This window comes from Chaetodon trifascialis, chromosome 8 (genome assembly GCF_039877785.1).
Source record: "Chaetodon trifascialis isolate fChaTrf1 chromosome 8, fChaTrf1.hap1, whole genome shotgun sequence".
NCBI lineage: Eukaryota > Metazoa > Chordata > Actinopteri > Chaetodontiformes > Chaetodontidae > Chaetodon > Chaetodon trifascialis.
The window spans coordinates 17,237,734-17,264,810 of NC_092063.1; the positions used below are offsets into that span (position 1 = coordinate 17,237,734).

General features: G+C 41.0%; 1 protein-coding gene across 6 annotated transcripts in view; it reads right to left on the bottom strand.

Annotated features, from left to right (window-relative positions):
• The window catches only part of chl1a (cell adhesion molecule L1-like a), a 51,571-nt gene extending 24,904 nt beyond the window's left edge, over positions 1-26,667 (bottom strand). For 5 of the 6 annotated variants that reach the window (XM_070968620.1, XM_070968622.1, XM_070968621.1 and 2 more), the window contains exons 1-13: positions 26,577-26,667; positions 8,980-9,155; positions 8,312-8,420; positions 7,967-8,154; positions 7,716-7,838; positions 5,107-5,277; positions 4,710-4,748; positions 4,406-4,511; positions 4,112-4,293; positions 3,859-3,993; positions 2,977-3,117; positions 1,581-1,692; positions 603-769 (exon numbers count right to left, since the gene is read on the bottom strand). In XM_070968620.1, the coding sequence (XP_070824721.1) occupies positions 603-769; positions 1,581-1,692; positions 2,977-3,117; positions 3,859-3,993; positions 4,112-4,293; positions 4,406-4,511; positions 4,710-4,748; positions 5,107-5,277; positions 7,716-7,838; positions 7,967-8,154; positions 8,312-8,420; positions 8,980-9,061 (1,555 nt within the window). In that variant the 5' untranslated portion in view covers positions 9,062-9,155; positions 26,577-26,667. Of the gene's footprint in view, positions 1-602; positions 770-1,580; positions 1,693-2,976; positions 3,118-3,858; positions 3,994-4,111; positions 4,294-4,405; positions 4,512-4,709; positions 4,749-5,106; positions 5,278-7,715; positions 7,839-7,966; positions 8,155-8,311; positions 8,421-8,979; positions 9,156-11,293; positions 11,401-26,576 lie in introns of those variants that run through there. The other variant, XM_070968617.1, reaches the window with a different exon arrangement.
• Between the last annotated feature and the right edge of the window lie 410 nt (positions 26,668-27,077).

The window sequence follows — 27,077 nt, forward strand, 5'->3', positions numbered from 1 at the left end:
ATTTGTGAAACGCATAATCAAAATGGAAATGTCCTGATATTGCTCAATAAATTTCCATGGTAATTTGCATTTATGAAATATCCATGAAAAATAGATTTCCAAATATGTTCCACCACATTATTATTTAGGCTGCATCTTTTTACAACATCAAGGAAAGATGGATTTAAAGTCTAGATGCTAACATTTTATTAGCCTTTCAGCACAAGCATGTTTCACGGGACCTGACAACGTGATCAATCCCAGCAGGGCAAAGAAATGAACAGGATTCTACCATCCAGATCTTAAACTCCATGTAAAACGACACAACACTGTTTTTTTGTTTTTTTTGGTTCATTTTAACCCTTATATGGAACGAATGACCTGCAACAACTCAGTTCTAAAAGTGCCAGACCATGTATTGCTGTAACACAACCACACTGACTTCAATCCTAAAGGGTCAGTTCACCTGAATAGAAACACAAAACAGCTCTAGTCTAGCCAAGCAGATAGAAACACCTGAAAACTGTCATTTGGGTGAGCTGGCCCGTTAATGAATAGTCGTGTGCAGAGGCTGGTACTAATCCTGCTTAAGAGAGTCAACACTATTCGTGCTGCTGAGATACCTTTGACATCCAGCACAGCACTGATGGCTGACTTGCCCTCCGTGTTGAAGGCAGAACACACATATTTCCCGCTGTCGTCTTTTTGTGCACTGGTGATTCGGAAAGTTCCATTCTGGAGAGTCACAAAACGTTCCCCCTCGATGGTTTCCGGAGTCTCATCTTTGGTCCTGGGAGAGAAAGTTTTCACACCTCTTTTAGAGCATTTGTGCAACTTGTCCGACAGCAGAAGTGCATATCAAAGTAAGTGTCATTTTGGTGCAAAATTCAGTATTTAGTTTAAAAGTATTTGGTTTGGGTTTGAGCCAAGTTAACCATGTCTATTTAGTCTTACAGTTAGTCATCTTCAATATACTGTACGTTATTTTTCCTTTATATTTCAGGGATTTTTTTTTTTTTTTTTCTAAAAAGAAACAATGATGTATAGCTACTCTTTTTGGCTGAATTAGGCAGGTTTGAGTAGGGCAGCAGGCTTGATCCAAACCAAACAAGACATGGTTAGTGTTGTTGGATTATCATCCAATACAAACAGAGGAACTATGCTCACATTGTGAGGGTCTTTGTGAAGTTAAGAGTATTTTGTCATGGACTGTCTCAGATCCTATTTCCCTTTTGTAGAACTGCAGCAGAGCTGCAGTGGTAGTTAATAGGATTTAATTAGCCACAATTTCAAGGAACGGAAGAGGATTATCTCATTAAACAGATATAAGTGTCAACATCATGTCATGCAGACACCTGCAGCAGTGTGGGATTAATAGCATGACTCACTGCAGTGATAGTGTATGTGCTCTGCTTCATTCTTTAGACCACAGCACAGACATCTGCAAACCACACATAACTGACTAATGCAGAGATGTGAAGGCATGAATAAAACCATGGTTACCTGAAGAAAACATCGCACTGAATGAAGGAATAAAGTTCTTTTGTCGCCACAACATGTGTCACCAAGACTAATACCTGTTGGCCCTGGTGATCACTTACCAAGAGATGGTTGGTGGTGGAGAGCTGAATACACTGCAGTTCATGACAACGTCTCCTCCAAGTACTACAGCGTACTGTTGGTTGTCCTTCGTCAGTATCTGAGGAGCCATATCTAAGAAGAAGGTGAAGGACAAGAGATTACAGCTGCTAAAAATGTCAAGATGCTGTCTGAGAATTTTTTCACAAGACATGAATAAGTGAAGACTGAAAATATAGACACAGACAGGAACATCTCTTGTCTCTCTTCAACAGCTATCGTAACATTTCTTACAGAGAGCTAAAGTGCCAGAGCAAGAAAACCTCATCTAAAATCCCACTGACATTTACAATACATCCAAACATCTAGGAACATAAACTTGCTCAACAGTATGGAGTGTGATTCATTCCATATGTCTTGATAAGGACTGTATTTTTTAAATTTAACATCATTGTTTAGTTAATATTACTGTTGTTAACCATTTCTAACCTGCATGTAGGTCAAACATGGCTGTAGAGCTGGAATTATGTCAATTAATCAATTAGTGAATTGATTAATTGACATAAAGTACATTGTTAGACAAAACAAAACCAGCAATCTAATCTTTTTTTGTTATTGTCGAACACTTTGAAGTCCAAACAATGGATCAATTAATCAAGAAAGCAATGACTTTATAAGCTAATTGATGGTTGATATTGAAAGTTGTTGATCGTTGCAGCTCTGCATTGCTGTAATCACAGCAGGACTGAACAATTTAGCTGTTTGACACAACAGAGACTACAGCTAAAATAACAAGAGCAGAGATGGTGGATTTCATGGATATGGAAGAAACCATATTTTTTGCATTGCCATTTTGAGCAGTTTTAATGGGAGCTGTAGTTTATTTGCATGCTAACACATTAATCACTAATTAACCTCCATGTTTATGTTGGAATGTGGATTTTAAACCCCTATTTTTTCAGAAATGCTAAATGAGAGCTACAGCTTAGTCAGACAGATGGGATACAGCAGCAGCAGTTGCAGAACATCTTGTGAGTTACATGTTTGTGATTCTTTTTATTTATTGTATTTACAGAAGACCTGACGACCAGAGCAGAGGACCAAATTTGCTGTAGCCGATCTAAATCCATTACTTAAAGTGCTGCTGCCCCGGCGTTGTCTGTCATGATTATAATCTATCTTTAGGCAAATGTTTCCAGGATGACGACGAGCCCTGAGAAAGTTAGGGATCAGATAAAACAAAGTTTGCAGAGAGAATGAACCACTTCAAAATCTGAGAGAACCGTGACATGCTTTTGAGCCCACGCAATCTACACAGCATTTCCCAGATCCCAGTGCATAAAGTGGCAACTGCGTTTATTAGCTAATAACTCTGTCCTGGCTGCCAGTGCCGAGCCTCAGTCTTGCAGCAGTACTCACTCATGATCATGATGTTAATGTTGGCCAGAACACTGCCGTGACGGTTGGAGGCGTCACACTGGTAGACTGCAGTGTCTTCTGGTCTGGCGTTATGAAGCACCACAGTGTCCTCGAGCACTCGCCTGCTGCTCTGTGGGTCATCTGTCAGCAACAGACAGACATAAAAACATAACATCAACATCATTTCACAAGGACGACATCATCTGTCAGCAAAACTTTCAACTTTCAATATCAATACAGAACAAATCTGATAAAAAAGGAGAGTTGAAATGATTAGGTGATTAACCCGTCAGTCAACAGAAAACAGGGAAATTTTTGATAATCAATTAATCATATAAGGCATTTTTCGAGCATAAATTAAAAATTCTCTGATTCCAGTTTCTTAAATTCTGTGTTTATAACAACGTTAACTGAATATCTTTGGGCTTTGGGCTGTTGGACGCTGACTCAGGTATATCTTCCCTTAGCAAATATCAGACAATAACACCAGCCCTCTGTCAGCCTCTCGACTGCACCGCCCCTGCACCATTGTGTATTTCATAATGATTATAACAAACCATTCTTAGACCACACATTTCTGCAGTAAAACATTGTAAAATACAGTTTCTTACATATACTTTAAGCAATAAAGACAGTGCTATTCATTTTAATATAGTTCAGTTCAATGTAGTCTGTATTTGAAATTATGAAAATATGCAAATCATTGGCTGTCAAAGAATCAAGCCTGTCTCATAAGCTTTGAAGAACACCTAGCGGAACGGCTGCTTGTGGATTTGAACTCAGGGTCATGTGGTTGGAGTTTGGAGTAGCTGCTCGCTGCACCGTCCTTCTGCCCTGTGGCAAAAGATACATAAAACCACAGCTCAAATTATTCCCACTCACCTCTGAACAATTCTCCGTTCCTCCTCCATGTTATGTCTGGCGGTGGTTTTCCACTGACCGAGCACTTGATGTGAACATCAGACCCAATCACAGTCAGCTGGCTCTGAGGAGGCTCTGTCAGCCACTTTGGCGGCTCTGGGAGATGTTAAGAAGAGCTGTGTTGGTCTGAGTCAAAACAACTGCAATCCCTGTGTCAACAGCTTTCTCTTTGAAACTCAAATACATGCGTAATTAACTCCTGGCATTGACCTACCTTCCACTATTACATCAAAGTAGTGGACAGCCTCTCCAGCAGAGTTTTTGGCTGTACACATGTATTTGCCCCCATCCCTCTCATCCACAGCAGATATGGTCAACAGCTTTCCAAAGTTGTTCAGTTCTGTCCGTGGAGGCAGTTCCTCTCCCATTTTCATCCATCTTACCTTCGGGGTGGGACTGTGACATGAAACAATGACATTTATGAGCCATAATGGCAGATGAATATGATAAGAGATCACGCACAGTGACAACGTGGTTACAGTTGTGATGATACAGCATGTATACATACTATCCCTGTGGTATACACTCGAGCTGCAGTCTCTCTCCCTTCAAGAGCACTTTCTCTGTCTGAACACCAGAGGGCAGCAGCAGGCTGGGTATCCTCGCTGGGGGGGCTTGTTGAACACAACAGTGTTCCTCAGTCGAACAGTACATATGATTTCAAACAATCAGATCATCTACATGCAATCTTACAGTCAATCTGTTATCTGCAGCTGTTGGCGACATGCAAGCCAACTGTGCTGCCTGTTCACATTATATGAAATGTGTTTAGATTTATGCTGTCAAGTCTTTGATGTGTTTATATCACTCACTGGCATCGGTGCTGTCAGCAGATTCATTGTCAGATTTCACTGGAACGAAAAACAAAATACTGTGAGGATAACACTGGTAGTGGCACTGATGTTTGTCTTAACCCTCAGCTATTGCTCAATCCAGCATCATGGCAGAGTTTTTTAGAGCAGAAACATGACAAGGCAAGCCCTGCTTCTTGGTATGCACCAGAAGAACATCTTACATACAACCAGAAAAATACTGAAAATACACGCAAATGCCGTCTTTTTACAGGGGGAAAAGCAAATATGAGCTGTGCTGATTTGCGTAATTTCTTTGTATTTTAACTTCTCAGGAATCTGTCCTTGATGGCATGATAAACACACGAGCTACAGTCGCGTAAGCTAAAGCCACAAAGAAACTATTTTGTAAACCTACAGCTCTTGACCACCACAGCCATGGCGGACTTCTGGACAATGGTGCGTATTCTGTGGAAGGAAGCAAAGCAACAGTAGTCCTGGCGGCTGTCATTCTGTAAGGCGTTAGAGAAGTACAGGTTGCCATCGGTGCCCATGGAAACCCTCTCATCCTGCGTAATGTGCTGGAGACCTGGAAGAAAGCATATTGGCATGAATGAAATGTCAATCAATGCAGACAACAGCTGTGCATAATGTCAGTTGTTTTTGATTAATTGATTAAAAACAATTAAAAATAATTGTGGCTGCCAAGAAAGCATAAATTGTACAGAACCTCTCAAATGCATCCATCAGTGCATCAGAGGGACAAGAGTAAAAGCTGAAATGGATTTCAACAACAACCTAATGATGAGACTTAGGTCATAAGATAAGAGATAGTAACACAGTGTGGCCTCATATACACTGGACGTTAATGGAAGTGCCCTAAAGAGTTTCCAAGAGCCGGTGAACTCATAACTACGCTGTGACATCATACAGTTTATATACAGTAGAGCCATATTTAAGTCACGGGTCAGTGATGCTCTGTGTCACTCCTCGGTCAGCCCATTCACAGAACTTAACAGCTTCATTTAAGACATAGCCCAAAGTCATTGGGTGCTTTGTCAATGTTCAAAGCAAACTCACAAAAAAGGACATATTTGGTTCTGATTTATGTTACAAAGCACTTGAGGGAAAGATAGGTCACCAATACAAAGCCGACAATATCTTTCCAACACTGGACTGCAGGAAGAGAGCGCAGCATTCTGCGGGAAGTGGACACACATCATCACTGCTCTCTTTGATCTGTTTGTATTTCTCAGCTACTATATATGTTTTATGTGTCTTTTATCACGTTCAATATAAATGTGTGAAATTAAGTAGAGTAAAAAACTAAGAATTTAAAGAAACTTTAAAAGAAGAATCGTGCTGGCAAGTGTTTTCATTCAATCTGTCCTCTAGGCCTTGTCCTTTTGAGCACCTAAAAAACTCCTATATTTTCTCTCTGACATCAGTCAGGTTTTTTGGAGGTGGCTGAGGAGCTCTCAAGGGGCTGTAGAGAAAACTCAACCCCCACTGACAAAGCACTTCAGACAGACGTGAAGTGACTTTTTACAGAGTAAATCACTTTCCCTGGCAGTGGTGGGGAAAAGGGCCCTGATGTGAGGTAAACCTGTGGGTCTCAAGTGTGTACCTTTCTTCTTATTGTCACTGCTAACTTCACTGAGGGCCAGCGGTGGCTGAGGACAGCCGAAGGACATGCCTCCGCTAAAGCACATGGTGTCACCAGCTACTTCTTTTCATCTGTGAGGAACTTCATGAAGGCGTGACACATGCAGGCCTCCACACTATCTACACTAAAACCTAGAACCTAAGAACGTGGCTTGGCAATACCACATGACATGGACATGATCCCATAATGGTTTCTCACTCATAATCAGTATGCTTCAAACAAAGCGCTTGTCGGTCTAACAGCATCTGAAACAACCAATCTTGAGATCGAGTTTTAAAATTTTCCATATAGAGGAGTGAAATACACAAGGATCAGAACATCTATCTCATACTCTCCTTTTAATTTTAAATTTCCATCACTTTCCAAGTGTTCACCAGAGTACAAAACCAGGAATGTCTTTGAGGAGAAGCGTTCAAAAATGATGCCATTTCTACCTGTAGATATTACCAGGCCACATGTTGTATGACTGAGATAATTTAAAGCAGTATTAAACTGCAACCTTTTGGTCCTACAACATCATAATTAATGCTGCTCCAAAACAAGCAAGTTCCAAAAGGCAACAAAGTCTGCAATGGGTGCAGGTCCTGGTGGATGAGTGGGTCGAGCATCGGACCTTCACTCAGCAGACTGTGTGGAACATACTGTTTATTTATTATTTTCAGTTGTCTGTTGCAGTTTGGTCACATGTAGGCAACAAAACTACTTGGTTAGGTGTGGAAAAAAGTGTACTAGTGTTATGGCTGTGTGTTCCCTGTGCTGTTTGTCCCTTTTCCTCTATTGTCCTCTTGAGCTCTGCCCAGGTGTGCTACATCTGATTGCTGAATGATGCACCTGATCTGGGACTAAAGTGCTTAAAAGCTCTTGTGTCTCCACCACAAGAGAGGCTTCTGGGGATATTACATTGGTGATATAATACAATGTACTGCAAGTGTGTTGCTCATGCTCATGAATCCTGAGTTTCACTGGTGTACTTCAGCACTTTAGATTTGTAAAACGTTGAGCCAATAACGCAAGTACTTACACTTTGAGTATACTACAGCATTGCTCAAGTGGTATTCAAGGACTACTTGAGTACACTTAAGTATACTTGAAGGTGACAAAAATAGCACAAAGTTTACTTAGTACATTCTTCAAAAGGTAGAATTCAAGTTTAATGGGCTGGGATGGTTTAGTTAACCACATGTTAGAAAGGCTAACTTCTCCCATGTCTTTGGTCTTTTTCCCCAGTTGCATAGCTGAGACATCACAACACAATGATGGTCCTGGAGCAACATAATTGCGATGTTGCAGGAACAGCACCAACACGGTGGTTTCAGATCATGCTATAAATTCCAAGCATGAACAGATGCTTCTTGGCTTACCAATAGACATCCAGTAGAGCTGACGTGGGGCCACGCCTTCTGGAGGGTTACAGTGCAAGATGATTGGCTCTCCTTCCTTCACAACGGTGGGAGGAAGGTCCTCCTTCGGAAACTTGGGGACACCTAATCAAAAAAAAAAAAAAAAAAACAGACTCAAAACCTTCTCATGAAATCTTAGAAAATGTACTTATATGGTGACTTTAGTGTCATTTTCACATAATAGATGAGCTTCTTTTGTAAAGATTACTTACTGGGAACAATCAGCTCAATCTCCTCCGTCATGGCAGTTCCGAGCTTGTTAGAAGCATAGCATCGGTATTTACCCTGAAACTCGACGAGGAGCTTGTTGTAAAGCACAATAGTGCCATCTGTGTGGGCTGTGCTGTTTGTCGTGGTGTGTGGAGGGATGAAGTCTTTGCCATCTTTTGTCCATCTGTATCTGTTGGAGCAAAATATTCAGTCGGTTTCCACCAAGTAATCACTGACACACAGAGTGTTTTGTGCAAATGAGGAGAGCCATGATCCTCTGTCACAAATCATCTTAATCAGTGATGGCATTTTTTTGTATTTTAATGAGAGCGATCATTGTCACTTACTCTGGTGTTGGGTTGCCTTTGGCTTCACAGGTGATCTTAACCGTGTTGTCAAAAGGAAGGACAATAAGGCGACCAGATGTGTGACTTATGATGGTTGGAGGCTGCTCCACTATAATATGAAGACACATAAACACATCATTTTTGATAAAAATTTGTGAAACATTTGTGATTACTGTGTTACAAGATTACACTGCAAAAAAAGTATTTGTCCTTTTCTTTCCTACTTCTCTGTTTGAAGCTCAGATGTCAGGAAAAGTTGTTTGCCAACAGCAGCACATGCTCTGGAAAAACAAGGTGTCTTACGCAGACACTGAACTAAAATAGCACACCAGGACTTAATTGCAAAGTATTCTTAGCGTGACTGAAATAAACTCATGCTGCAACACTTAAACAGTTTACTCTCTATTGCTATTTGTTTGTCATAATTTGAAAAAGCTGCAAACATTTATACTCAAGCAGGATAGACAACTCAAAGTATAAACACTCCTTTTTGACAAGTTATGCTTCTCCGAGTAGAAAGAGAGGAAATTAAAGTTGACACACTGAGCAACCACTTCATTTTACAAATAAGATGTCAATCAAAGCTTGTAAATCAACTCTCCACATTTACTGGAGATTAAACACTGATTAAGTAAGCATGGCTTTAATCAGTGTCATGACACTCTTACCTTCCAGAGGGATACTGAGGTCCGTGGCCAGGGAGCTCAAGGCCAAAAGCAGAACAAGCTGCAGGATCCAAACTGACCTCATCACCCTCTACTGCTTAATGGAGACCGCAGAGATCAGGAGAACGTGTTGATGCAGATCAACTAGCGTCACTTAGAATTCGTAAGGCACAGAGGACCTGGAAGAGTCAAAAAACATGGTCGACTCATTCATCTTGGAAAAAAAAATCATAAGTTTGACTGACAGTGGTCAGATTACGATCACAGAAGTTCAAGGCTGAATGAACGTCCCAGAGGGAGATTTGTTTAGCTCTAACTGCGCTGCAGATAATTATGCTTTGGGTGGCAACGTTGAAAACAGGCACTTTAATTTAAAGAAAATCAGAAGGAAAAAACAGAAATAAGATCTGACAACACAGAAACACATCAAACCCACAAACAGCAGTGTTTTTCTGTGATAATCTCAATCAAAAGACATTAAAGAATGCTCTGTTTTGATCATTTCATTTCAAACATGCTGTGCCTCAGGGTAAGAATAATGCTCTTCATGATGTTCTGCAAGTAAATGTAGATTACCAAAAGGGCATTTATTAAATGAATCTGAAGGCTAAGCACTCAAAGGCAGAGCAGTCACAAAGGAGGAGTAGAGAGTATCAGCAATGAACTAAATAATTTCAATACTTTAAATCTTTAAAATCACACTTCAAATTAAAGTAATTCAATTCCAGGAGTTTGCAGGTTAAATATCTTGGATTTTTTATTTATATAAAAGAAGAAATTTAATGATCTGTATGAGGGCCCATTTGAAGAAACTGTACTCAATTAATGCTAAATTTGCCATTGAGGACACTGGCCATTCAAAGTCAGTTGTCCCTCATTGTTGTGATGTCGCAGCACAACACAGCAGAGCGCTTGTCTGGAGATTACCCTTTGAACTGTAAAGCTTGGCTGGTGGCATCGCATGGCATGCTTACAGTAAACCCGACTGGCGCAAAGCTGCTGTCTGCTACGATTGCTAGATCCAAGATGGCAGACTATAAATTGGTTTAAGCCCTTCAGTATTTCACGGCTTAGTTCTCACAGTGCTGAGACTGTGGCGGCAGCACTGGCAACGCCAAATGGGTTCACCCTCTAGCTAATCCTGCTATCAGGAGAATGAAGACGGGGAGCTCCAGCAGTCATACAGTACGCTGTTTAACAATGACTGAGTGCTACTCAGGGTTCTTCTGAGGACGCAAAGCTGCATGAGTTGTCCCTTCTTAGTGAGAAAGGTTAATGTGGTAATTGCTGCAGACTAGCTGCAGAATTAAGCTGCTTGAATTTAGAATCAATTAAAGAAATTGAGAGATTGCGGCACAGTATTATTCGCAATAAGGACTTTTTGTGATTATCTTCTGCCAGATTGAATGGTAAACAAATCTGGTTAGATGTTTGTTCCAGTGGAGTAAACATACATTTCCACATTGTAATAAAGCTGTAAGCCTCTCTCATTCTTAGTCTAATGCTATTGTATACTGTATTTCACACACGCCCACATGCGCATGCCTGCACACACAGATAGAGCTTTGCATTAGAGACCACCTACGGTACTATTGTGTGGGCGTAGGTAAAAACTTTAGAGACAGAGTTGTGATTGAAATTACAAACAGAAAACCACATCAGCCCAGCAGAGCATGCTGTGTGATCGTTGGGTAGGAGGCCCAGAATCCAGCAGCAACATGAGAAGTGGGACCTTTTATCCAGATTGGTACAACACAGTAACAACCGAACAAGAAACTTTCATGTGCAGCAAATCCACTGCCTGGTGCCTTTCTGTTAGGCAAATTACTAAGATTTATATGTACATGGAGATCTGCAAACCTGCCACTTAAGTAACTCAAACAAAGCTGACAGAGTCACTTTAAAAGGGAAAAATCCTTAGAGCATAAAATGGGGTGGAGTCCCTATGTAAACACATAACAAAGCATTTGTTTTGGGAGTAGAGGATCTATTACCTGAACACATGGCAGATCATAGCCACAAATCCGCAGGGATTTTGTTTCCTAAACCAATAGTTGACCAGGGCTGGAAGAGTGTGAATACTACATGACTAATCCCTGCCACACACACCGTATACAATGACTCCCTCCCTTCTTTTAAACTCAAACTTAGTTCAACCTCCCTCAGACAAACCAGCACCCATACAAATGACCTCAGTGTAGCTGCAAAGTACAGATGAATGAATAGAAGTTATTGGTACATATAAAAAATAATCAAATACATAAAGAAAACATTTCTCAGGGACTAAAACAGAGCACTTCTCATTCACTATACTCACTGGTTTTTGAGTCATTCCACATCTTAAGTCCACCTCGAGAAGAGGCCCAAGGCGGCTGCACTACGAGTCCACAGAAAAAGTGCAGGGCAGGACCATCAAGGGATCACTGCAACAACTCTTTCTGAACCAACATCTCTGACATGTCCTTGCTCCTCCACCTCACGTTGCTCCTGTCCTGGTGCACAGATACGCCTCCCTGCCCGCCCCTCCACTCAAGCGGCTAAAGGAGCGACAGCAGACTCACTGAAGTGACATATGTCGCCAAAGCCTCTCACTTGGCAAAGAGGCTCTCTAAGCCTGTGACAATGACTGGGACAAAGCCTGCACTGCGGGGCTACTCAGTGAGCATTAAAGAAGGGGCGGAGAGGAAGTACAGGCATGTCTCTCCCTCTCACTCTCTGTCTCCCTTTTTCCTGGATCCCTCCATCCTGCCTTCCATAAACTGCACGCCCATTTACACCCGGCTTCATCTCACTGACTTTAATGCAATGTGTCTCAGCTCCATTGAAAGGAGAAGGGAGTCATCTTCTCTCAGAGGACCAGAGCTTTTGTGGAAGTGTGTGTTCCTTTCCATGCACTGCTCCGGGGTATTGATAGATGAAGGCAATGTAGAACATGCCTGAAATAGACATGATGCTGTTGATAGCAGGTCACATGATTTGGCTCTTTCTTCCTATTTTCTTTCTTTTTAAGGTTTTTATTGTGCAAGCATAGTTTCTTATCTGAGATGTGTAGAAAACTGATTCAGTTTAATCTGTATTTCTCCTGAATCCATTCAAACAGCTTGAATAGCCCTTTTATGCAGAGGTGCAATTCTCTCAATAGGCCCAATTTATTTTTCAAGGACTAAAGCAGGGATTTGCTATACAGTTAGCACAACAGACACTATTAATTTGTTTACAGGCAGATAATGTATCAACAACATCATTTTCTAGGCCTAATAAAGACATAATGGCTGCAACAATTGGGTAAGCAACGCTCACACTGCCCTGCAGGGTCATTCAACCAGCAGGAAAAAGAGCTGACATTCAAGGTCCTGGTATATTCAAGCCTGAAACTGGATAGTACAAGCTCCCTGCTCATCTTAGCCTGAAATGATCTCTTCTGAAGTGAAGAATGGCAGACTTATGTTTTGAAGAAAGCTTAAGTGAGCAGTTCTGGAGGGAAAAGTAGCTTAACTTCATATACTCCACCTAATAAAGGTATTAGAAGCCTCTTTCAAGCATCTATCCTCCTTTTCTGTTTATTTTTCTTAATTAGGAAGCAAGACTTTTTATACTGTCCAACTTTTAAAGCAGTGATGGACTTAAGACTTGCCCACAATTCAACCTAAAGCCACTGCTGCTGGACAAGTTACACAGTCCATTTAAGACAGCTGTCATCCCTTCACAGGGACCTTTTCCGTGATGAAGAAAGCATGGCTTCTGTAAACATGGGGGAAAAAAACCTGAGAGGAAAAGCCTAATGGACATGTATGTTCACTCAAAGCTTGACATGCTATGTAGACGTGGGACTATGTACACAAAAGATTAAAGTAAATCAAAAGACAATAGCTCTAGTACCACCAAACATACATTGACAGGTCTAAGTAAATATATATATCATATGTCACCTGGCGGCTGTATGTTGTGGGAACTGTAAGCAAAGTTAGTTTCAAGAGAAAAGGAGACTGAAAATACTACAAAATAGATGCTTAAAGAAGCCAGATTCATACAACTTTGAGGCAATTGATAGAAATTAATCAGCAACTACTTTGACAACAACAACAACAACAACAACAACAACAACAACAACAACAACAACGTGTTTTTGAAGAAAAAAGTTGATGCTTCCAGCTTCTCCAGTTTGGGGATTTTCTACTCTTCTCTGTGTTATATCACTGGAAGCTGAATATTCTGAGGTTCTGGACTGCAGACAACACAAGACATTTGAAGATTTCACCTCAAACTCTGAGAAACTGTCACTTTATTGACCAACCAACTAATCAATTAATCAAAAATAATCTCCTCATTAACTGATAAAGAAAATAAAGGGTCATTTTTGCATGTCTGACCTGCCATATCACACTTATGATAACAATTTCTTCTTTGTCTGTGTGTCAAATAAGAAAACTCAGTTTTGTGTCATAGTCATACTACACTGGACAGGAATCAATATTTACTATTTAATTTTGCTGATAAAGCATGTTAGCAAAATAGAGACATTAAATACATATAGCAACTTATTTCACATTGAGGGTGTCACTGATCTTGTTTTGACTCACAGCTCACAGAATGAGATAAAAAGACAAAATTCACAGGACTCTTCTAAGTGTTTTCAGGGTCTCTGCTCATGAGCAACTTCATTGTGCTTGTTAAACTAATGTGAACGTTAAAACAAACGAGACGCAAGCTCATTTGTGAATTCCAACCTCACGCCTGCACCACCACCTCAGTTCCCTGTGGTGACTAACTGAAAAGGTTGCCCTACCCCGTGCCTTTGTCATGATGCATTTCCTCCAAAACACTCCTTGCCTCTGGTGCTTTCTGATAATTACAACTTCTGTCTATATGCAAAGCTCCCCAATACATAGTAATTAGAAAATACCTTCCAAAGGAACCTACGAAAAGCTTGACATACTACCACATGAGATGACTAGGTCAAAATAACTGGAAGAATATAAGTGCATGTGTGTGATGAGTGTAATTAAAGAAAGGGTGAAAAGGCCACACCTAAGTATGTGCTGTAAATCTATTACAACAGCTAAGCTGAGGTCGAGACCCATTCATGATTCAATCACATTCTCAAAAGTTGTTTGAAATCACAATAAAAAAATTCCAGTGAGTGTTAATCCATGCAAAACCATGTGTAAACATAAGCAGACATACAACCAGACAAACAAAAGACATGCATCATGGCGAGCTTTGCTGTCAGCTCAGACAATGACAGCAATGACTGAGGAGGTTTCAGACGGCCATGAACATCTGCTGGGACTGACAGGGAGGAAGGCAGCCTTCAGACACACTATTCAAGAAGAAATACTAGTGTTTTTGCACACAAAAACAGTCCCTTGTCTTCTTTGTTTTTAGCAAAGTACACAAACCACTTTAAACTCAATGGGTTGGGCTACTTAACATCTCATTCTTAAAATTCAGGATGTCAAACAGAAACGTCACATGATAGTAAAGAACTGTGTTCACACTGTAGTGAAAACCATTACAATACCCAGATAGTAATTTCAAATTAGTTTTGACTATTGGTAAGGTTGATGGACAGAGTTAGCAACAGAAGAATAAAATCTAAAAAACACAAACAGAAGAAAATCAGCATTGAGGAATGTGTTTGTATTATGTGAAATGTTGCTGTTGGCATACAGTATGAGTAACACCTGGGAGGGACATCTGTAAATGCTGATGGATTACTGTTTGTATAGTAAATACTTTCTTTTTCTCTACACTTTATTATCTAGATTTTGTTAACAATGCTCTTTGACTGGCCTGCGTATCCCTAGATGACACTTTCTTGTAGTTTGTAAATTTACACACAGAGATGAAGACAATGCAAATGGCTGAACTGACACAATAGTCTTGCAGTGTTCTGAGTATCTTTATCAAAAACACTGTTCAGAGTCAGATACAGTAGCCTACTCGTTCAGGACAGTAATCAGTTCTTATCAGTAATGGTAAAGTGTAGACAAACTAGATAGTAAAAAGAAAAAAGTAAGTCTTATTATATTCAAATTTCTGTACACCAATGAGGAGAGAAAATGTATCCTGTTTGCAGTGAATTTAGTTTAAAGAATAACAACCTATAGCCGTGTTTCCCTCTGAACACATCAAGACTTTAAGATAGTTAAAGTCATAAAAAGACAAATCCCCTCACCTCTAAGGTCAAGGCATCTTTTCATCATGTTTCCTTGGTGCAGTAACGTGTGCCCTGTCTCTCTCTCAGTCCCTGGAGCACTTCCAACAAGCTAGTAATCATGAAAGTCTGGAATTCACACAAACAGCTCTCTGACACACATCAAACACATCCACATCAAACCTGTGCTTCCAGTATTATGTAGAAAGGCAGGAGTGCTACACTTGTACATTGTACACATGCATAACAGGTTTAAAGCAAAAGCGTGGCATGGCCTTAAACCTTTGAGTGTTCCAACAAAAACACTGCAGAGCGTATACATGTGGAGGTTAAAAATATTAGCATTTGAATATTGCATAACTTTTTATTTCATACTCCACGAGCAGATAATTTATTTGATACACACACTAGTCTGTACTCTTTGCCTGCAATCAATCCTGACAGTGGCCTCCATTTAAAGAGTTCAAACACCACATACAGTTCATCAGAAGGCCATATACCCCACAACAGTGGTTTCATTCCTCCATCCTTTAATCTAAATGTTACTTCTGCAGAGCACATGCTCTTTGTGGATGTATGTGGAGGTGCATCACTCACTTAAGTGCAGTCAAGTTTCTGGTTCAAGGCACACGGTGCCTCATCTAAAGTCCTGTGAAGAGGTGTCTCTATAAACAGACGCTAGCCTGGCACGCAAGCAGTTGGCACATTATTACACCCTTAAATTCCTGATACCAAGGCACAGCCCATAAGGTTGGGCACTTCCACAGCAAACAGATTCTCTACTCCCCTTCAGCTTTCTGCAGAAATTTTCTCCCTCACAGAAAACTTTACGATATGGTAATAAAAAAAAATGAAGTCTGTTGAGTGACACGGGCTGGAAAACAACATGACTCACTATGGAAACATGTCCCCAGCAGACGTGAAGAGTGACAAAGAGTGGCATTCAGGAGCTTAATCAGTTTGCCACAGCTAGCAGTGCAGGGAGAGACAGTGTGAAGACAAGCAGTCACACTCAACTTCCTCCCTTTCAAAGGCCACGAGAAGACCTTTTCACACCTTCCTTCACCCTGACACATTGTTCAACACTGTTGCAGTCAGGCAGACAAGGGAGCAGTGCTGTGCTCTATGGTCTGAACTAAGCTGGTAATTAGTTTATGGGATAATCGTGAAGGCCTAAAGTGGTATTTAGTTAGGTTGCTTAAGTCTTTCTTCAGAAATCCAACAAATGGAAGAAACTGTGCTTCATAATCGCCATTTGTATCACTCTCTCAATGTTTTGACCAAAGCTAAGTTTGCAAAATCTTGACGTAAAACATTTTGTGGTATTATATTGTAGTGCTGTGTTTACAAACATTAGTTATTAATGAAAGCTACCATGAAAAACTACCTTTAACATGACCTCAATATTTCCCTTTTTAGCTTTAATTGGTTAAAAATCGTCGTCATGGTGGGTTCCACTCCTGTGTTTTGACTTCTGGTGACACGGAGAGTATTTTGTTTACGTATCTGTATATATATCATGTCTTTAATTTAACAATGATTTCTGTATGTCTACTTCTTCAGGTCAAATGACCTAAAAATACAGTGCTGGCACCGTGTGTGTGTGGGTGCATGTGGCCATTTATTCCTTACATTGTGGGGACATAAATCTGTTTACGCAGTCACATTGTGGGGACTCACCTTCCTATTGGGGACAAAATGCAGGTCCCCATAATCTAAATCATTAATTTTAAGGGTGAAGACTTGTATTAAGGTAAGGGTTAGTCAAGTAGTGGTTATGGTTACAGTTCAGGTAAAACTAAAGGAAATGAATGTAAGTCTATGTAATGTCCCCAAAAGTGATGGAAACATGACTGTGTGTATGTGTGTATGCTTGTGTGTCTACTTATGTACAGGATTAGCTCCAATGACATGAAACACTGGAAGTGAAACGTTGGGGAACTTTCATTCCTTGGGCGTTTAATGTTTTGTTCAGTGGTTGAAGTGGATGAAGATGGATCTACTTTTCTTTGGCAGCGCAGCTTGTGTGAGAGTAAGTAAAGAAATTCTTATGCATGTTTTAATCAAATCGATCTCCAGTTATTGATTTAGCTTTAACAATATATAAAAACCATCAAAAGCACATAGCTACCCAATTCAAATTCTTTTGTCCAAGTGATGGCAGTACATTTTCTGAAGTGAGGCAGTGAATACACCTGTTGACACACTTAACTCCTCTCATCTCACTATTCATTGGTGGAAGGAAAAGAAAGAACCAACATTAACAGCCACCCATGGAGACAAACCTGAAGAAAAGAAAGGAAGAAGGAAAAAAAAGGAAACTGTGTTTAGTGACAAGTTGTGGTAAACACCACTTTACAGAGAATGTTTAGATCTTGGGGATTAACCTTCATCTCCAAAGGGCTCAGACACAGAAAGTTATGAAGCCTCACCTCAGGGTGGGACCTGCCTGGTCTTGCAGCATGAACACACCATTGTGAACACTCTCACTCTCCTACGTGTCCTCCTCCACCCTTCCTTTTAAACACCAAAAACATGGTTTGTGGATGACATTACTCAAGCTTTAGGTGGACGAAAAGGAGAAAAGAAAAGAGCCATTTTCCTGTCACTTTGGGTCTTTCTTCAAACAGCCTGCACCTGCAGCCTAGTCTCACCTCAAGCAAGACACAAAAGGGTCAGAAGCAACATTTCTACCATAACATCTGTTTGCCAGGATGAAGAGAATCTGAGCCAGGACTCCAATCCCATAAGTGTGTTTGACATTAAGAGGTATCATGCATAATCTGTGCAGATTCCAAAATATAATACCCTTTAATCGCTGACATATGGGGGAATAATAATACAGTTAAATGCATAACTCTACACAATTTCTGAGCAATTTTAGATGGAATGAAGAGGGATAATGATGTTGAACAGCGTTGACAGATAAATCCAAAAAAATCAGCATTGGAAATACATCTGGCATCTACTGCTTTAGAAAATCATCACACTTCAGAAACAAGTTACTTATCCGCCTACTCATGATGAGCTGGCAGTCAGTGAGTTTTGAAGCATCTGCTGCAACATGTCAAGAAACTAAGGCTCATGAGTCACTTCAAAGTGCACCCTCAAAGCAAACATCATTACATGTGAAGCAAGCTCTGACAAGGGCTCACAACACAAAGTCAATCAGATAAGTACAACTTTTTATTTTAAATTAAAATGAATAAAATTTAAGCCTTTAAAACTATACTGTGCAATGAAGAAAACAGACAACTGAAGCTTAATTTGAGTCATATTGTTTCGAATCAGTGAGAAAAGTGAACTAAAAAAACACAATCAGGGTCACCCTGCTGTAAGAATGACACGGTGGACAAAATGTGCCGCGACACTATTTGCTATTTTTGCTTGTTTTTACCCGATTTGCCTTTAATCTTTTACAACAATGCTGTGGCTCAGAGCCAATAGTGCTCGAAGAGGTTCATGAGCTTCTACATTACTCAAGACAGAAAACATAGGAGTTGTACCTTGCATCACCCTGCGTGAATGACAGCCTCACTGCTGTCTAACACAGACCCATGACAGGAGTACCTCTGTGAAAGTGTTAGGACCTTGCCTCATTTGCATTTTTGGAACCCCATGAATGAAAGTGTTTGTTCTGGTCTGTGCGCCTGCATTGAAAGGGTCCATTAAAGAGTGTTTTAGGGGTTCCACTGTGTTGGGTCGGAAGTTTGAGAGCTGGTGTGTGGATGAAAGTGCCAGACCAAAAAAAAAAAAGAAAAAGATAAATGTTCTGAAGGACTGGGTGGGCCGGATCAATCTGTATGTAGATGATACACTGCTTGACATCTTTCAGCGTGTGAACAGGTGGGCCATATAACAAGTGACAGCATCAGTCAGGTTAATAAATTTTTCAACACAGATACTGAACAAGTTGGCAGGCTGTGATTTAAGTCAGGGTGGCTGGTCTCACATCCAGCGCCAAGTATCAACTGAAGCCTGTTTACTGTAAGTCAGAGATTGCAACATCGCTCCCGGGAACTCTGCTGACTAACAATTATCAAATACCTAATTTTCTCACAAAGGCAGTGCAAGGAGTGAGGAGGACATCAAAGGATGTTACAAAAATGCAGAATCACCTAAATGAAAAATATAACATCAAAGTAACACAAAACGTACGCTACCATGGAGAAGTAGAGAGAGGAGCAACATTTCTAATGACCACATGCTGAATGTTGACTGAACTCCCCCTGCTTCAAGTCAACCAGCAGCAGAAAACACAACAGCTGTGGCTGCAGCTCGAGAGCCTGTGGAAAAGCTTTTGGCTGTGCAGTATCCTCCATGCACTGTGCACAGTTGCTCCCTCACAAATCTACTACGCAGGTGAATAACAGCATGACTGATACATATAAATAAATATAAACCAGTGTGTTATTACTGTTCATTACATCTGGTTCAGTGTTTTTCAGCGTAACAGCGTGGAAGAAGAGTTTTACTCAGTCACTCAAAACTAGTTCTGTAACCATAGGCTTTGCTCGCTCAGGTGCACAGTGAAGACCACCGTTTTTTTAAAAAACATGTCGGTCACTGGATTTTTGTGGGAGTCTTGCAGGATGGGACTTAGTTTCCCGATTCATCACATGACTGGGACAGCACAGGAGTCATCATAACAACAGGTCAGTTTTTATATATGTATAAGTGTGCGCTTAAGAAAGCAAGGATGCTGTGTTGGTTCTATGTAGGCTACAGAAATTCAAGCAATTAGCTTTGCAACATGCAGTCTGAAGAAATGCTGTTCTACAAAATTGTGTATTGCAGTATGTTTTTTTACATTTTTACAAAACTGGCTCATAAACAGTGAGATGTGTGCACTTTTCTTCTTTTTTTTTTTTTTTAATGGTTCCACCTAACCCCCTAACCTGGTCAGCCCTCCCCCAAAGGGCACAACAGTACTTAAAGTGACTAGAAGGGCTTAACCTTCTCCTCTATGATCAATGCCACCAGCAAAAGCATGTTTTAAAAACGATGTTAATACCACTGCCACTGTCATTAACCAACTCGTTTCACAATGTGTTGATGTGTACACATTCAGAAGAAACAAGGCAAGGCATTTTCTGAATTCAATTTCTGAATCCAATTGTAAAACATAGGATTGAATGAACACCACTATGACATCAGGCATTACAGGCATCAAATAAGAAGGCTTGATGGAAAAACACTAGATTAGATTGTACACATGTACCAAATAAAGTGGCCACTGAGTGTATGTAGGCAGTAATATATGATGAGATCCTCACAAAACCTGTGAACAGTGACAGTGGAGGAGAAGACTGCTTTGACACAGAGTCCATTATTTCTTATACTGTATATGGACTTCTAAGAGTGCATTATCACTATTATACCATGGTCACTTACCACAGAAGAAGTTAGCTTGTAGTTCATTTTACTTATAATTCATGGTTAAGTGGTTTGTTTCACCAGTAAGAACTCTCACTTTCAGGGAAGCACAAGTATTGTTGCTATATGGTTACCTGCAGTTTAACATACGTTAAACACAGATTAATGACAGTGGTTCAGCTGTTTTACCACAATTGTGTTCAAAATGTCCACATATACAATTTAAATAGGCTCCTATGAGGCAATCAGCAATAAGTATTTTCTGCTACCCATCCTTCACTTTTTGATGTAACAAAAACAATCTATTTTACACTTTGATGTGAAGAATCTTTTCAGTCATTCAATCCAACCACAAAGAAAATGTTTATCGGAGGGAAATTTCAAGCTGCCTCATCTTTATCTACTCAATGGAAGAAGCGTTTCAGATGAGCAGGGAGCTGCATGCTGATTTGCCTGAACCTCTACATGGCCTGATGGCAGTGCAGTTGCATATCAACAAAGGTAGAACTCCATACTGCCACATGAAGAGTCATGTCTAAGATTACTGCGAGCAAGGTTGTGACCTCAAGAAAGCACAGGAGTTAGGGAGCGCGAGTGAAAGAAAAATGTGTGTGGGGGGGGATTTTGGGGGTGATATCTATGCCACAGGAGAGACAAATCCATGGGAATTCAGCTCATTAGCATATGAATCAAATTCCAGCCACAGGAAAAGACAGACACTCAGTTCAGAGCCCGTTGTTAGGAATACAAACAGTAAATGAGCAAAATCATTGCGCTTGGAGTGCAAGGGTCAAAGTTAATCCTCCCACGATAAGCTACAAAAATAGAGCCAAGAATTTCAGAGGCCTGGGCAAAATATGATAATAAGATAAAACAACATGTATTACTCTGACACTGCACGAATTCAAACAGGTTTCTACAACACGAGCGCAACATGCTGACCACAACAACAGGCTGGTGCTTCTAGTAATTATGGAAGAAGCCTCTAAGGTAATATTTTCAACTCATGTGGTTATTAAATCAAATGCACCACTACTCTTCCTGCTCTTTACTTTCATGATTCAAGTACAGCTGCAAACCTTAGTTAATTAATCGACTAGTTGACTGACTGAAAATGAATCAGCAACAGTCAAAAAAATTTTTAGTAATCAAATAGTGTGTGTATAACACTCTGATCTTGTTATAAATTACAATAACATAACAAACCTTGGATGAGTACTTCGGAAGCTTTCAGTACATTTTAAGGATGACACCAATTAGACTTAATGAACAGACTTTACTACAGGAGACAAATTTTGAGCTGACTGTTAGTGTTGTGGAGCTGTTGTGGCTCATGGAGATCATCCCAGCCAACATGTATGAACATGGAAGCCATGAGTCATAGCCAAATTCTTCACTCCTGTCAAACGCAGAAGACCTCTTATCATTATGACTGCACACACATTTGCCTACTATACAGTCAGATCCGGTGTTTCTCGTGTGACATGCCCTGATTTTGAACAAGCCTATCTCAGGGTTAAGCCTCTCTGCAGGTTCCAGGACCGAAACAAAACAGAGTTTGCATTGATCCGCTGAGAAATCTGCAGAAGGTGACCACACATGGAGAGGATGTTTACTTCACAGTCTGGCAACTGGGACATGCTGTCACTGTCAACAAGGCAATGTGCTGTATATGTCACAACTTATTTCGGTATTTCTCTCTGAAAATGAGCATTTGTGTCGAAAGAGGGGTCTAAACAGTGAGGGCACTGTTCAAAAGTAGGAGTCCACATGAATGCCATGAAGAGCATTTCAAGTGCCAGAAACCATGTTCCTCACTTGCACGGAGGAATGCAGCCTATTATCAATTGAACTTGCGCAAAAGCTCCTGAATGTGCAGCACGGGGGGTGGAGGGAGGCTGAGGCCAGCATACGTGACCGTCCTCCAAGCCAGATCATCCCGCTCCTCCTGCGCTGACTGGAGACATTTCAGTTGCTCCAAGTCAGACAGGGGCGCAAAGTCATTTGTGCCCCCTGTGTGAGGTGGTTATTCCACCAAACAGTTGTCGACTGGGGCGGTCATGACCTTTGCTCCTGGTTGTTAGGAACTGCCAGAGCTGAGAGGCAGAAAGCCAGACACCATGGTAACAGCACTGCTGGTATCCACGCTGGAAAGATTTACTGGGAACTTTAAAAGGCATTTCCACAGCATACAAGCTTAATCCCAGGATGGGTCAAAGTATGACGCTAACAAATCTGTCAAGACATAACAGACAGGCTGACGACACAATCATTTTCTGACAGTGACCCCTCTATTTTAAACCACGGTGTTGACGGCAGAGAGCTTCTGTGTCGGTGACTCATGTAAATATTTCGCAAGCATTCCCAACTGGCTGTCCTCGGAGGAGAGCGATAACTTCCCTCACCAAATACACACATCAGTGCTCAAGCCGTTTAGTTTCTCTTTCATGGCCATCTTCTGATCAAAGCCAACCAAGCATCATTAAATTATTGAGCGAGAAGTGGGGAAGGGATTCCTGCGTGTCCTTTCTGGCACAGGAACAGGGAGTTGCTACACAAACTAAAGCTCACAGCAGGAAAGGCCACGGGAACGACACCTGTCTTTATCACACATAAAATTTCCCCTTTAACTTCTTTTTCTTTTTATCCATTAGCTTTGTATCGGGGGCTGGTTGAGATGATGGATCACACTGTGGTACTGAAGACTGGCTCTCATACAGAACAATGCTGTTGGGCCAATTTCAGCTTGTGCAAAACATGATTTAAACATGCAAAGATCAATTATGGCACTATGTTTCTGACAGCTGTTATCTCCTCAAGTACACAGACAGCTAAATTTATTCATGTATGCAGCATTCTCAGATTATCTTCTTAAACAGTACTTAAACAGTTAATCCACATGAATGCTTTCTCCGACTCCATTGATATGTAAAGCATGTGATTATTGTGCTTCTCTGGAAAAGCAGACATGATCACATTTCTTTTTTTTTTTTTTGGGATTCACTCTTTGCTTCAGGACTGAGAGATATTCTGCAGCCTTTGCCATCTACTTCAAAGTGCTCTTTGTGTTTTATTTCCTGCAGACAGTTTCGTGAATTGATTATAGTAATATAAGATGGATCTGACGATGAAATCTCAGTGTCTCATCCAGAATATGTTCATTTACATTTAGTTGTTGCTCCTACTGCAGTTGCAGAGCTTTTCACATGGAATAATGGAGTATCTTATGCCTGTTTAACAACCTTTATATTTTACAGAGTTGAGAAACCTTTAATTGCTTCATACTGAGCAGCTAACTGGCAGTCTGATGTTATGAGTTGGTGTTAGTCTTTATGGCAGAAAATCTTAGAATTTGGTACGTGTGCTCCCTCCCTTCCTATTCTTTCTAATTAAGGGAATCTCTAACTGCGTCTGCCTCATCGATAAAGCTCCAACACACAGATCGATTCCCAGTGGCTCTCAGAATTTGATAACAACAGATGCACTCATTTAACCATCTGAAATCCCTCTGGAAGGGACAGACAACCAACTTATTTGCAGTCTGGACAGTTTATTCCACCACTAAATTAGATTATTGGGTTATGTTATAGTTGCTCATGCGGCGGCAGCATGTTGATAGCGTAATGTTGTTGACTATAAGTGACTTGCATGGGGTTTTACTCTTCCCAGCGCGTCACTGATTAAGTGGCTGAGAAACTCGCCCCCTGCCTGGTAAGGCTCTTACTCTGCACTAGCTGCTCCTAATGGATAACAATGAGCTGCTCAGATGCTGACAGCAGCTAAACATACTCTTTTCTGTCACGGCACATTTGGTAGCATTTCAAACCCATTCGATGCAATATACAGTGACAGGACGTTGCATTAATGTGCTACATGAAGCATCTCATAACAAGACAGTAAGACTATAATATTTGATTCCACAAAATGTTGTATTTTTGTTAGTTCAACACTCCTGTTAAGCCAGGGTTTAACCAAGAACTGCAGTGCTAAGACTACAACTTCTCCAACAGGCTCCTATTATACAACTACAGAGGTGTTTGAGAGACTACTATGTCTTCTTTTGTCCAGAAGGCAGAGCAGATAGATGGAGACAGCAAAGCTGGCGTGTGGCAACACATGCTGGATATACCTGTCCCAGAGTGATGGTGTGTACAACCCCCGGAAAAAACAGGCAACGATTTACAGGGACACTTTTCCATTTATGTTCTCTCATTGTTGCCACTGAGGAGCTATTTGCCTTGTAAAGTTTTGATTTCCATTTCACGGTGTCAAAGCATGATGACATTTCAAGCCTGAATCCACTGTCAGTTCACATCGAAGCGCTCGCCTCATAGAAGTGCACTCAGATGAACCACTCACCGTCTGACATTTAGAATTCATCATCCTTTCTCTGCCTCTAATAAACCAGAAAATGCTGCTGAGCCACAGATGTGGAAGGTTCAATCCATTTTTGCAGAGAACCTTTTAGCCTAAACAGCCTGCATGATGCACTCTTGCTGAGGGGGAAAAAAAAAATGAAATCTTTTCAGTGAAGAAGACGAAGACAGAAATGTTTGTGTGTTTTAAGTGGACTGCTGAATCCAAGCAAAGCTGTAGCAATGGACAGAAAATTAGTTATTTTCATCATGGAATCTCTCTTTTTTTGATATTTTTTTAAGCAAAAATGCCAAACATCCACCATTACTTTCCGTCTGGGGAAAACTGCAATGAGCATTTTTTACTGTTTTCTCCCATCTAGATTTTTTACATTTAGTTTGATGTTCAGTTCCAGATTTAAATCGCTATTCATGTATTTATTACTTTGATATAAACGTTCAGCATTGGCCAATTAATCAGCTGTGGGATTTTTCCTGCTCCAAAATATCATCATCTCACTGGCCTATCGGTCGAACTCTAGCTTGAACTCAAGTGAATCATCAAAGAAATGATCTGCGAGGGAGGGAAACGCCACGCCTGAACGAACACATAACTGGACGTGATTCAAAGTTTAAATTAAAAGCTGACCTGTTTCTCATGTGGCAACTTGTTGTACTCAAAATGAATTTATTGAAAGTTGGGCCCAACCATCACCACAGGGAGCGAGGATCCCAGGATTCAGGAAGTTGGGTCACACAAAGAGGGAGACTCGACCCATTTCGCTACTGAATAGGGCAGCTTCACAGGACCCAGCGTGGCCAACGCTCTGGGCAACTCACCCGCCACCACTCCTCTTCACTGTCTGAGAGAGCAGACGGAGGAGCAGACACCGGGAGAAGTGAGCGCACTATAAACTATTTCCATTCATGCAAGTATTCCAACTTCTGAAAGAGGTAGAAAGCAAGTGAGAAAGTGAGTTTAACGTGACCGTGCAGCAAAATCGCCATCTGAAAATCTACTCAATGAAAACTCTAATTAACACTCTAATTAAATCTGCTGGAGGAGATGCATTGATAAAAGCTGCTCAGCATGAGAAATGGGAATACATGCTGGTGAAAAGTGGTACAAAACCTGAAATGTTGCTGAGAGATGCCTCACGTTCAGACCTCTTTATAAATCATGGGTCACAAATTCCAGTCATCTTTGAGCCACTGACTGACATGTTAAAAGTGTAAGTCAATTGAATGATTTCAGATAACTGGTACCAAGAACAGCAACATCATGCAGGTTACAGAACGAAAAAGTCAATGTAAAACACATGAAAGAGATGACGGATTATTAGAAAACAGAGCTGTGATATGACATTAAATATTCATGGGGAGATGTTTTGCACCTGTTCATGTACTAAAGTGAGAATGAAAAGAAAAACTACACACATAAAATTGCCTGATCTCCAGAGGGAGGAAGAAACAGAGAAAATACTGAATCTGAGGCAGCGACTAGCCGAGACAAAAAAAAAAAAAAAAAAATAACACTTGCTCCAGCCTTTTTCTTTCTGACTGTCTGATATCCTTCACTGTATAATTTTACACGTTGGCTCCAATAACACGCACGTCTGCAGACTCATTAGATCGTTACAGATCGGACAGCTCGCAGGTTCAGGTCTTCACCTGAGAACTGCGCCTACCGGTACATTCTGCTGTAAACTCACCCATGAGACGAGCAACTGAAGTGGTGACTTCTACCAGGAGAAGAGTCCAAAACTTTACAGTGATGTCAACTTTTACTCCGCGGTGTGAGTGCGTGCTGAGGCAGTGACGAACACCCCAACTCCTACAACTACTCCTTCACCTCAGACGCCCAACGTGAGAAACTATTTGGCTGTCGGCCAAAAACTGCGCCGTCAACAACTGCAACTGGGAGTCAAGCCCCCACAAGGTCGTCTCCCTATTTTCGAAGCTGCAGAGGTCAAAGGACACGCAGTGACTCTGAGGACGGAATGGCTGCTGTCATAGAGGCTGCTATAAGCGGCAGGCAGCCATAAGCTTGGAGTAAAATAAGCGCGTATACAAAACGTGGGGAAAATATTTCATTGCGCGTGTGCGTGCGCGAGCGCGTCGGGTGTCAATTAGGGGGAAGTCGGAGGCGCGAGAGCGACGCCAGCAGATTCCCACTGATTCAGGGAGACTCGCGCTCAGTGCAAAAACACAGG